At 31.8% G+C, this 12,508-nt stretch overlaps 1 protein-coding gene across 2 annotated transcripts; it reads left to right on the forward strand.

Annotated features, from left to right (window-relative positions):
• The first annotated feature begins 8,437 nt into the window (after positions 1–8,437).
• Positions 8,438–12,139, forward strand: LOC100790689 (serine/arginine-rich splicing factor 7-like). 2 transcript variants are annotated; one of them, NM_001254184.3, is made up of 6 exons: positions 8,438–8,579; positions 8,793–8,895; positions 9,328–9,416; positions 10,619–10,826; positions 11,193–11,306; positions 11,794–12,139. In NM_001254184.3, the coding sequence occupies exons 2-6, from the start codon at positions 8,807–8,809 to the stop codon at positions 11,828–11,830; spliced, it is 537 nt and encodes a 178-aa protein (NP_001241113.1). In that variant the 5' UTR covers positions 8,438–8,579; positions 8,793–8,806; the 3' UTR covers positions 11,831–12,139. The 2 variants fall into 2 exon arrangements, with proteins under 2 accessions (NP_001241113.1, NP_001358623.1); NM_001371694.1 differs by having other exon boundaries at positions 11,202–11,306.
• Positions 12,140–12,508: the final 369 nt, after the last annotated feature.

The raw sequence follows: 12,508 nt of genomic DNA on the forward strand, positions 1-12,508 counted from the left end.
TTAGATCCTAATGATCTCACCCATCTTGAGTAGAACATTTGTCTCAAAGGTAAACAAAGTCTTGAGCTCTTCATGTTGTCTTCAACAACTTGTCTATCTTTTTCTCCAGCAACAACACCAACTATAGCTTCTTCACCCACTTGAGTAATGATGTCCACAACCCATCCATCATAAGTTTTCTTAAGCCCAATTTGCTCGAGGGCTTCCATGGTAATCTCATGTACAAGCCTAGTGAAGTCACTAACTTCCTTGATAACATCTTGGTTTGGTCAATCAATATAAAATCAACACAACATATGGAAACTTGTAACCTGATAATTTTCTTGCTTTCAAGATATTTTCCATAACCACAACATGCCAATCAACCTTGATGTTATTTTTCAGAGCAAACATCAACATCAAGTTTTCATTAATCAATTGAGAATGATTGTTTTCCTGGATGTGAACACCCAGGAAATCACATTCAAAAAATAGTAGAAAAAATACTAGTGAGTATCACCTCAAAGGCTGGAATAGTTACTCATCCTTCCATTAAACAAATAAACAACTAACGGGTGTCACATAATAGTAGAGACAAAAATAATGATTGTAAGATTTTGAGGGATGAAAATTAAAGATCTGTTTTTTACAAAATCAAAATCAATATCCATTCATTTAATAGAGATAAAAAAAATATATTTAACCCTAAAAAGTATCTAACTAATTCTCTCTTTATCTAAATTAGAATTATTATCTTAAATGATAGCGGATTTAGGAACTATTCTTCAACGATTTTTTATTTATTCAATGAGAGCATTTCTAGTATATTTTTCTTAACTTATCATTTTTAATTTATTTTTTATCTTTATTTTTGAATCAAATTTCAATATTTTTAAAATAAATTATCAATAGATAAAAATAATCCTATATCACAATATAGATTATATATCAAATTTAAAATATAAAATATTTATTTTTGATTATAATATAATCCACATATCTAAAAAATATTTATTTATTATAGTTTTCAATTATATAAAATAAATTTTATCCTTTGCATTATGCATGCTAAAATACTATAGTTTTAATTAGGGGTGTTCATAAAACGATCTAATACAATGAAAATAAAAAAATAATCCAAAAAATTGACAACCAAATAAATAAAAATGGAATGAACCAAAAATTTGAAAAATTGAATTTTTTTTTTATTGGATTGGATTGAATTTTGGGTTTGATTTTAAAAGGAAAATGCTATATCCACTTCATTATTTTCTAAGTCCATTCCCATTACCTATTTTAATTTGATTATGACTTAAATGACCTTCTTTTTTCAAACCTTGTTCTTTCCCCACATTGTCACACACTCCCTCCCCTGTGATAATACATTCCTTCGAAGGCAACGAAACACTTCCCCTCTTTTATTATAATTGTTACTTTCTTTCACTTCCTTTATGACCTCTAATTCAATATTTTGCTTCAATCTTCCTTGCTTGCTTGGTCTCTTTGTACAACATTAGTGTTTTTTCACCATCAAGCTCTCAAACATGATATGCTTGTGCTCCTTTGTTATTTTTGCATAATTAAAAGAAATAAAGTTGTGAAGGAAAGAAAAATTAAAATTAATCTTGACACAATATTTTTTAAATGAATTTATTTTAAAATTCCTTAAATTAGTTTCTGAAATACTATTTCACATTTTTTATTCTGAAAAATACTTTCCAAAAAAAATTTAAAATAATATTCTAGAAACTACTTTCTAGACCTTTCTATATTGTATTCCAAGAAATAGTTTATAGTATTTTGTTTTAGGTTTTATATTCTGAAAATTACTTTCTAGAAATAAAAAACTAAAACACAATTTGAGAAATTACTTTTTGGAATAGTGATATAAGGGTATTTCAGTTATAAAGAGTATTTATGATAGTAAAAAATTTAAATAAAAATAAAGGGAAGTACATATATCATTTGCCTTTTAAAACCCCATTATATATATATATATATATATATATATATATATATAAAGGAGAGATGAAATTATACTGGTGTAACTTCGATAACTATAACTATTAGACCATTCTATGATTTTCAATTGAATAACATTATCTTAAAAATTACCAATGGATTGAAAGTTTCTTTCACATAGATCGCATATGTAAAATTTCATATTAATCTAAAATAATTTGTTACCTCCTTCTTATAAATTAAAATCAATGCAATATAAACATTTCAACATATACTAAAATATGGATCATTGATTATCTTCTTGTTATTGTTCAATTTTCACAAAATTTAACACAAACGATCTTAGATCGTAGTAATATGTAGATATAATTTAATGTTGATTTAACAAAAACTATGACATAACACACACACGCATGCACGCGCACACACACGCACACACAAATAAGAATTGTTTTAGTAAATGCCTTTTACAACGACTGATGTTCGGTTGATCTCTTAAGCATACAATACCTTGGATACAAGGACCTTAAAGATGTCTGCAGATTTGAGATCAAAACATTGACACTAGAAGGAGGGCCTAAGCCACTCTTGACCCTTAATCTCAATTGGGGAACTTGTTTTAGTAGCCACAAAGTCTCACGTCGCTTAGGAGTCGAGGCCATGAGTCGTTTATAAACACCCTCTTGAGACGCCTTTTACAAGGATAAAATTGAGATGGTCGACTTAACACCTAGGTAGACAATAACTCGAATACGGAGATCCGAACGATGCCCACAAATTTGAGGTCGAAACACCAAATATTATTTTAATTTTTTTAATTTAAATATTATTTTAAATGATGAAATATGCTGAAAAAATTTGAACATAACTTTATAATAACATTTTTAATAATTTTTTAGAGCATATATATATATATATTATAGAGATTTTATTGTTTTACTTTATTTTTTTAGTTTTTAAAAATGTAAGTATATTAGTTTAATAGTTAAATAATTTACACAACAAACTTATACTTATATATTTAATTAAAAAATATTTTATTCTTAATTTTTATTATAATTTTTGTTATTATTTATTATATATTATTTGAAATAAAGATAATGAATATATCAATTTATAATTTAGTTAAAATTGTAGTGGTTAATTAAAATTATAACAAAATAGTTTAGCGGTTACTTATAGGTTTTTCTGGACTTGATAAAATTTGACAAAAATGAGATGGATATTAAATTTTTAAAACTGAACCTAAACCCACCCAATTTTTTGCGGAGAGGAGGTTTGGCTCTCTCCATTCTATAAATTTTAAACACCATATATATATATATATATATTTTTTTTTTCTTTGTTGAATATTCCCACCCTTTTAGCATTTTTGGAGAACTTAAATATTTAATTATGTTTTTCTCAATATAAAATCTTAATTTTGTAATAAAAGTATTTTAAACATGCTTGGAAATGATATTCATAATTGGTGTGAATGCATTAGAATTTAAAGGCATGTGAAAAAAACATTGTAATAGGTCCGTTTGTTTAAAATAAAATAAAAAATATTTCCAAAAAAGTGCTGTTAAAAAACAAATTTTAAGAAGTAGAAATTTTGCTTCATTTAAAAAGTAAAAAAATTCTTTTGTTAACCATACCAAGGGAAGGTAACAAAGTCACTGATTGGGTTGCAAGACTGGAGCTTCATATATTGGGCCTTTGAAGTTGTGTCAGCATTGCCCTAGCCATCTTGTTAACCTTGTTTTGGTTTGATGCCTTACCATGTGTTTGGATGGGAGATTTAAAAATTTATAGGAAATTCAAATGCATAACATTTTGATTGCCTTGATTTAAATTCTTTTCATTTTGTAAATATTTTGTTTGGATGAAGCAATTCAATTGTTTGTATTTTAATTTCCTTGTTTGGATAAAGTAATTCAATTTCAATGAAATTCAAATTTTTATTTTTAAACTTTTATTTAAAAATTAAAATTTCAATATTGAATGAAAATAAATATGAGTCATTTTTTAAATAGTTAAATATTCAAAATAAATTTAATGCTATACAATATTTAACAATCAATTTTTTTAATATTTAATAATTAAATAATAAAAATAATTTTAATGCTAAACAATTTTGAATCTTAAACAACATTCTTATAGTAAGACACAAAAAAAACTTGGATTAAACGATACTATGTAAATTTAAAGATGAATGATATGTAATTTCTTGTTCTTGTTAAAAAAAATTCAATTACCTAGTTTTGCAATAATTTTAAAAAACATATCAAAATTAAACAATTACGTAATTTAAAAACAAAATTCAAATATTAATATTAATTTCATTGTTCGTAAGAGAAGAACATACTTCAATCCATATCAAGACCTAAAATTATTGCAATTCAAACATATCCACTGTCCATCATTCTTAGTCTCTTGGCAATAGAGAAAAGTGTTAAACCATGATCAGGATTTACATGTAGAACATAGACACGCGATTCCACTAAGTTCACCTCATTTAACAAGTCACTGATATCACTTTCTGTGGCACCAAGAGGGAAAACAGCCTTGTAAGAGATCTTGGCACGTTTCCTTGACATTGCATCCCCCAAAACAGAAACTCCATTCCTTCCATTGTCATCATCTACGTAAATGGCAATTACCTTCTTCCATCTGTAATAATCAACAAAGTCTGCAATTGCATACATCTGAAAATAGTTGTTCTGAGTGGTGCAAACGAAATACGGATATTGTAGAGCAGATAAAGTGGGATCAGTTGCCCCAAATGATAAAAGAGGAACATGGAGTTCATTAACAACATGAGATATGACACATGAGCTATTCCAGATGACAGACACATCAAATATTCAATTAAATTTATTTCTAACCACACACATCAAATATTCACTTAGTGCATGTAAAATTACAAAACTATCCCTAATACAAAAACTAGTCTAGGTGCCCTAAAATATAAGGGCTGAAAAATCCTATATTTCTAAGGTACCCTACCTACATTATGGAGCCCTAAATACAAGGCCCAAAAATAATGAAACCTTAATCTAATATTTACAAAGATAAGCGGACTCGTACTTAGCCCATGGACCCAAAATCTACCCTAAGACTCATAAGAACCTTAGGACCTTCTCTTACATCTCTGGCCCAATCTACTTGGAGTCTTCTATCCAATACCTTTGCGGGATAGGATTGCATCAGTGCTTCCTGCTACCAAGTATAGTAGTTGTAAGTAAAAGCCATTTGGTTGGGTATTACTATAACATTGCGATATGTAGCCATTTTTTTGCTGACGAATAACAATGCCATTCAACTATGACTTGCCTTATATTTATCTTCCACCCTTTTACTATAACTTTGAACTAACAAAGTGCACTTTCCCTCTCCATTATGGTCCCAATGGCAAGTGGCAGCAGGACTTGATGAAAATGCCTGGATCAATTAAGGGCCTAAGTCAACTAATCTATTTGATTACCACAAATGTCTTGTTCTTTTCTCTCCCTATGTATATCCTGATATTAGACCAGGCCAAGTTAATGCTGGTACCATAAAGCTATTTTGGGCCTACAAATACAAATGTGTAACCTGATCACAAAACAAACTAAGATGGATAGACTCACAGGGCCAAACTAAGATTCTTGATTATATAACAAAACCCATCAGTTTTACAAACTCAAGGACATGGGAAAAACAAGAAAGCAAACCCTAACAACTCATTCCAGGGAGATAAAGCAACCTTCACCAGCCTCAACCCCAAAAGCATAACAAACAAAGCAACCACGCCAATAAAATCTCAGAAAGTCTTACTATTTCACAGTGGAGCTTACCCCAAATGATAGAATCTACTCCTCACCAACACCAACAAATAACCAAAATGCCAAATACACCAATTCCCTTGAACCCCCTAGAAAATCATGCACTTCGAGAAATTCAAACATATTTGTTTCTATATTTCTCTTTGATGCATATTCACAAACATATGGTGCTCACAACGTATCTCAACTCCAAGCCCATCCAATTTCACACCCACCAACATATCAAAATCATTAAAACAAAATAAATGAAATAGAAAACAAAACATAAATCAATAAAATCAACCCTTAAACCCCACATTGCATTACAAGACAGTAAATCATTCCCACAAATAAATAAATAGAGTATCCATTAACGCTGCCCTCCCCAAAATTTATTAAGGACAGAGCACAAACCAAAAACCCCAATCATAAAAAAAACCAGCTCAATGACGTTCAATTGCATGAACCTCGAAAATCGAAAACTCCTTGATAAAAATCGAAAAAATGGCGCAATAAACAATTAAGAAAAAAACGAAGAAAGTGATTGAAGAGAAAGAAGTGTGGAAAAGGAAGAGGCGATGGTGTGGGTCAATTAGGTGTAGCTCGTGACGTCGCGGAGGTGTAGCTCGTGACGCCACTTAGAGAGAGAGTTACAGAGAGGAGGTGTGGCTGAGAGGGAGAGAGAGCTGGTCTGCCATGAGATATTTTAATTCCTTTATTTTAGGTGAAAATTTGAAATGTTGTTAAGTTATATATTAAAATGCTTTATAAAAATGACAACATTTTAATTACTCTTTAAATATCTCATCCAAACAGATTATATTATAAAAAGATATTTTAATATCCTTATTAAAATACTTTATTTCTCTATCCAAACACATTGTAAGGTTATCTTGGGGGGTAGTTGAGAATAAAAAAAAACAAATGTACAAAAAAAGCTAATGCCAATGTGGCCAGGTGAGAGATTGGGGGATTGAAAAAAAATATTGAAACTTAAATCTCCTCTAAGAATCAAAGTGGCAACTAATTCATGCTAGACTTTCCACAAATTAATAAGCGTATTCATGGGGATAGGGTTGCTCTATTGTAATCATGGCCAAATTGTTGAAGAGTCTATCTTGCATGTAGTGAGAGATTGTCCTATGGGTTTCGATCGTCATATGGCTGCATTTACTTAGGGCTGATCATAGAGCAAATGTTTTTGGTCTTCGATCAATTTGATATGTGTATCAGTTTGATAGATATATGGAATTTCGTGGCCTGAGCCTTGGACCAATGCTTGTTACCGTATATGGTTTTGGAGAAATAAGTGTTTGCATGATCCGAAATTCCTAACTTTGTCAAGGCCTTCAAACCTTGGGAGGTTATTAAAGTTAATTATTGCCTAGCCTCCCGCTCTCCGAACGGAATTCAGGTAGTGCAATCCACCCCTACCGTTTCTAATCTTCAAGTTGGTTGGATTCCTCCTTCTCCAGGATGGATGTGTATAAACACATATAATGCTATGAAAAGGGATTTGGGTGTGGCGGGTGGTCGTGGTCTTCTAAGGGATCATTCTTGAACTTGGATGGGGGTTTTCTCTAAGATACTAGGCAATACTTCAGCTTATTTAGTAGAGTGCTGGGGAGTGTTCAAAGGGCTTTCTTCGCTCGTGCCAAGGATTTTAAATAGGTGGTGTTACAAGCAGGACCGATCCGATGACTTAAAATATTTTTAAAGATGTTGGATCTACGTAATATTTTTGCTAATATATGAAGTTTTTTTTTTTACTTTATAAATACTAACAACAAATATTTTTTGCAAATGGACCTAAAGCGTAAAACTTTAATTACTTTACCCTAGGACCGTCTCTCACTACAAGTTAATTGCACCACGGTTATCAATAGCATGCCTAAAGATAGTCAGGAAAATGCCAGGGCTAAGGATAGAGATTGATTAAGGAGATAAAATGTTTACTTTCCTTGGATTGACAAGTTTAAGTTTTGCATGTTTATAAGGATAGTAATATGTGCGCTGATGCCATGGGCAATATGGTATGTTAGATGCAACATGTTAATTGTATTTAATCAAATCTGGAGTTAGCACACGTAAGGGTGAACGTGGTTAAGGTGGGTTCCTGAACTTCGCACGTCGAAGTGAAAGTGGTCTTTGTTAAGATGACAAAAATGAGATCGGTAAAATAAAGGATTCCGACGCTTAAGTACGTGAGACAAGAGAGTAAGTGAGAATATATGAAAATAGTACGAGAAAACCTGATACTTATAGAATAGAGATGAAGCTACAGATCCTTGTTGATAGGGATTGTTATGGTGAGATATGTACTTTTTTTAATTTCTAAAATTTAAAATTGATTTTTTATTCATAAATCTTGACAAATTATTCTTTCTAATCTCCAATCTCTTACATAATAAATTTATACTTTGTGGTGTTTTTTGCTATCATAATTAATTTTTATTTTTTAACTGCTTGAATTTATATTTATATTTTAAAATTGAGAGGGTTAAAAAATCACTAGAAAGTATTAAAACCACCACAAAAATATCAATTTATTATGTCATTGGCTAACAAAAAATAATATCAAAATTTAGGGACAAAAAAATCCCCCAGGAACTTAACAATAATCAAGCCTAACAAAACGTAAAACTATTTTTTTATAACAAATAAATCTAAACCTTCTTTAAAAAAAAATTAAATAAACTAACCAGTTTGTGCGTGACGACGGTCTGACGGATATCAATTTTCCCATATTCGTAAAGAAAAAGGGCCTTATAAAACCAAACGCTCCCCTTCCCTACGAGGCCGCTCACTCTCTAGGGTTTTTATTTCTCTCTTCTCTCTGCATCGCTTCAGGTTCAGATCTCTCTTCTCAGTTTCCGATTTTCCTCTTTACTTCCCTTTCAATTTAACCCTTTCTTTCTCCGCTCCAAACCCTAAAGTCCCTTCCTTTTCAATTTCCCCAATCTTTTGAAATCATTCTTCGAACCCTAAAAACATCTTTCACCGATTTTCATTTTCCCTTTGCAAATTCACCGTTTAAATTTAATTAATTTGCTTGATTTTCAGGTTCTTCTGAAAAGATGTCTCGCGTGTATGTTGGTAACTTGGATTCACGAGTCACCGAGAGAGATCTCGAAGACGAATTCCGTGTTTTCGGAGTTATTCGGAGGTAAATTAACTCGCTTTAATATTATTTCCTCTCAATTTCGTTTTGGATACTTCAATTTCTAAGTTTTGGTTGCAGTGATTTTTTTTTTTGTTTGGCTGTTTAGGTTTATTTTCGAAAAAAATTGATTTTGTGTTTAATATGCTGAAGACGCTTTAAATTTCCCCCTCAATTTTGCTTTTGGACACTTCAATTTCTCAGTTTTTGTCGCTGATTATTTTTTTTTCTTCATTTGCTATTTAGGTTTATTTTGAAAAAAATGATTGTTTAATAGACACTATGTTAAAGACGCATGGATTTTTCCCCTCAATTTTGTTTTTGACACTTCAAAATCTCGGTTTTTGTTGCAGTGGTTTTTATTTGTTTTGTTTTTCTAATAGGTCTATTTTTTGAAAAAAAAATGATTTTGTGTTTAATGCTATGTTATGTTTGCAGTGTTTGGGTTGCACGTAGACCACCTGGTTATGCTTTTATTGACTTTGATGACCGCAGAGATGCACAGGATGCTATCCGTGAATTGGATGGTATGTTTAGAAGAATTATGTTGTTGGAATGTAATAGAATTAAAATCAAAATTAAAATGTGCATATATATGTATATTTGCTACATTCTTCTTATCTGCTAATGTGTTATTGTTTTTCCCCCATGTTTTTTCCGGTTGATATGTTGAAGGGTTTTCCTCAACTAGCTAGTTAAGTCTTCTTTTTGGCCTATGGGGCAAGCAGATGCTGCTCTCTCTTTCTTCTACTTCTGCCTTGGCCTGCAGTAATGGTTTTTTCTTCGTTGTGTCTTCGTCAAAGTCTGCTGCTTTGTACAGTTTGACTACTTCTACTACTACTGCATGTAAAGAGAATTAAGAATGTGAACACAGGGGATTTGCACTGCTATCGCGAGCTACACTTCTGTTGCATAATGGGTTTGTTTTATGAGATGTGTGCTTCTACACTTAACCTATGGGGACCATGTGCGTGCTGCCTCTGTGCTGTATATGTTCCCTGTGGGCAATTTGTGTGCTCCAATAAGTTGTTAGCGACCAATGAACTTCTGAAAATATTATGGTAACACAATCATTGCTTTTTGTATGAACAACTATTGCCTCAATATGCCTTTATGATAATACTGTATTCTCGTGGATAATGTTGTATTTCAATTCATGCATTAATTTTTCCCCTCCACTTGAAATTGAAACCATCAAGAGGATCTTAGTCTACAAGGATTTGTTGAAAATTTGGTTCTTGATATATAGCTGATGATGTCAGTTGATCTGGATAAGCACATCTAGTGTAATAAGGTTTGGTTTATTATCATGGTATTATTTTCTTGGCACTTGTTTCAAGTGCATACTATCTACATTTTTTTTGAAACAAGTGATGCATATAACTATAAGCTTGTTATCACAAGCTAATCTAGGATTTTCTTAATTGTTTCATTTTACTGATATTTCTCTTAATCCTTAATGGGATGGTCAACAAGTTTAATGTGTTTGCAGGGCTGTGGTGCAATGCTCCCTATATTTCCTGTTTAATATCTATCTGTCTTTAAGCTAATGGCAATGTGTGTATTTCTGGTGGAAGTTGTTTCTCTTTTAGGGTTTAAATGTTTACAGTATTGAATACAGCTGCTGTTTTCATTCAACTAAGTATAGTAAATGTAGCTACTTGGATTACTATTATTTTTGTGTCACTTTTTTTTTATTGGGCCTTTTCATTTCTATTCTATGGAGCAGGCAAGAATGGTTGGAGGGTTGAGCTTTCTCACAACTCTAGAGGTGGAGGTGGTGGTCGTGGTGGTCGCTCTGGTGGTTCTGATTTGAAATGTTACGAGTGTGGTGAACCTGGTCATTTTGCTCGTGAATGTCGCATGCGTGGTGGTTCAGGAAGACGCCGTAGCCGTAGTCCACCCAGATTCCGTAGGAGCCCAAGTTATGGGCGAAGGTCAGATTGTTTTCCTATATTTTCTTTTGATCCTATGTGCAGTATATGAGAATTTGTATTTTCCTGAAGACTATTTTATATTTGTCTTCAATGATCATTTAGTGAAAATTGTCTGTTGAACCGCCTGCTTTCATAACAAAAATGATTTGTGCTTTGAAATTTAATTTTGTTATTTGTAATTATAAGTAGTGAACATTTGGAAATATGTTATTTACAATTTTTTTTAGAATTTTGCGATTCTATGATAAATTAGTACTTTATAATCTCTTGTTATTAAATGGTTGGGTGTGTTTGTATGATTTTGTGATAATAATTTTATCTTGTAAATCTTTATGTTCTTTTCTCACCTTTCTTTTGTATGACTAGGAGTTACAGTCCTCGTGGGCGGTCCCCTAGGCGCCGTAGTTTGTCACCTCGTGGACGTAGCTACAGCAGGTCACCTCCTTATCGTGGGCGTGAGGAGGTCCCATATGCTAATGGGTAGGTTTCTTCTGTCTGGAATTATGTTGACCTTTAATTATATTATTATTTGGTCAAATATGTTTTATTTATCAAGGTTATTTTTTAACTCTGGGATGGACCTGATTTTTCAATATGCATTTTATTCTGGTATGTTGTAAAATGTTTTGCTTAATTTTTTGTTTGAAAAAATTATTTTTCTAGAGAGTTGAGCCTAATTTGTGTTGAGATGAATTTAAAGTGGCGAAAGGGTATTGTCATGCTTTGGATCCCATCCCTGCCTTGCAGTTCTGATACTCTCCCCCTGTTCATACTTGCCACTGTACTTTGTTTGATGTATTTAATGTGTCTGTTTGGCAAAGGAATAATATTATTTTTCTTTTAAAGGGATCCTACTACATGCCATATTATTTTCTTTTTTGCTTGAGTTGACTAGTTATTAGTTCTGCAATCAATATTCATTGTTGCATGTTTGTACTGACATGTGATGCTTCTAAATAATATGCAGAAATGGCCTTAGGGAACGACGCAGAAGCAGAAGTTGATTTTGAGACTTGGTATCTGTGATTGTTAAGAGAATAGTGAGATTTTGTTAATCTATAGTGGTGCTTAGACTGAAGTATGAGTCTATTTTGTTGGGCAAGGCCCTGAGTTTCTACTCTTGGATTGTATTCGTTAGTTTCTTTATGTCAAAGCTTGTGTTTAATTTATTTGCAGAATACTTGTAGTTTCATTGCAGGTAATGATCTTGTTAAGGTTGTTGCTACTAGTATGTTAAATAGAGTTCCAGATCTTTGCAGAATACTTGTAGTTTCATTGCAGACTGAAGTATATGCTTTTCTTCTCTTTTGAGATTTCTTCTGGTACTGTTTCATTGGTTTTTAAAATGATCTTGTTGAGGGTTGGGCTTCACTGCCTGTGATGTTTGCGTGCTCAAATTCTATTGGCATTTATTTTTAATTATAAGGGGTTAACAACCTGCATCAAATATTTCTGGCAGGTGCTTGTATCTGTTCTACTGGAATTGAACTTTTGAACTTTTTCATGACAATATGTATAACTTAAGGGGAAATGCTTTTCTTAAATAGATAAGTGAAAAGTTAATTTGAAAGAGATTGTAATTCCAATGCTTTTTGAAGCGTTGGAAATTAGTCTCCCCTTGCTAGCAATAATAATAATACTTATAAATGGAAGAACTGCTTAATTTTATCTTTACTTTGAAA

This window comes from Glycine max, chromosome 17 (assembly GCF_000004515.6).
Source record: "Glycine max cultivar Williams 82 chromosome 17, Glycine_max_v4.0, whole genome shotgun sequence".
In the NCBI taxonomy this organism is placed as follows: Eukaryota; Viridiplantae; Streptophyta; class Magnoliopsida; order Fabales; family Fabaceae; genus Glycine; species Glycine max.

Bases quoted from the DNA above. Each gene is read 5' to 3' on its own strand.
- LOC100790689 (NM_001254184.3), top strand. From the start codon at position 8,807: ATGTCTCGCGTGTATGTTGGTAACTTGGATTCACGAGTCACCGAGAGA. The intron at 9,417-10,618 runs GTATGTTTAGAA...TCTATGGAGCAG, and splicing joins TGCTATCCGTGAATTGGATG to GCAAGAATGGTTGGAGGGTT. The intron at 10,827-11,192 runs GTCAGATTGTTT...TTGTATGACTAG, and splicing joins AGCCCAAGTTATGGGCGAAG to GAGTTACAGTCCTCGTGGGC.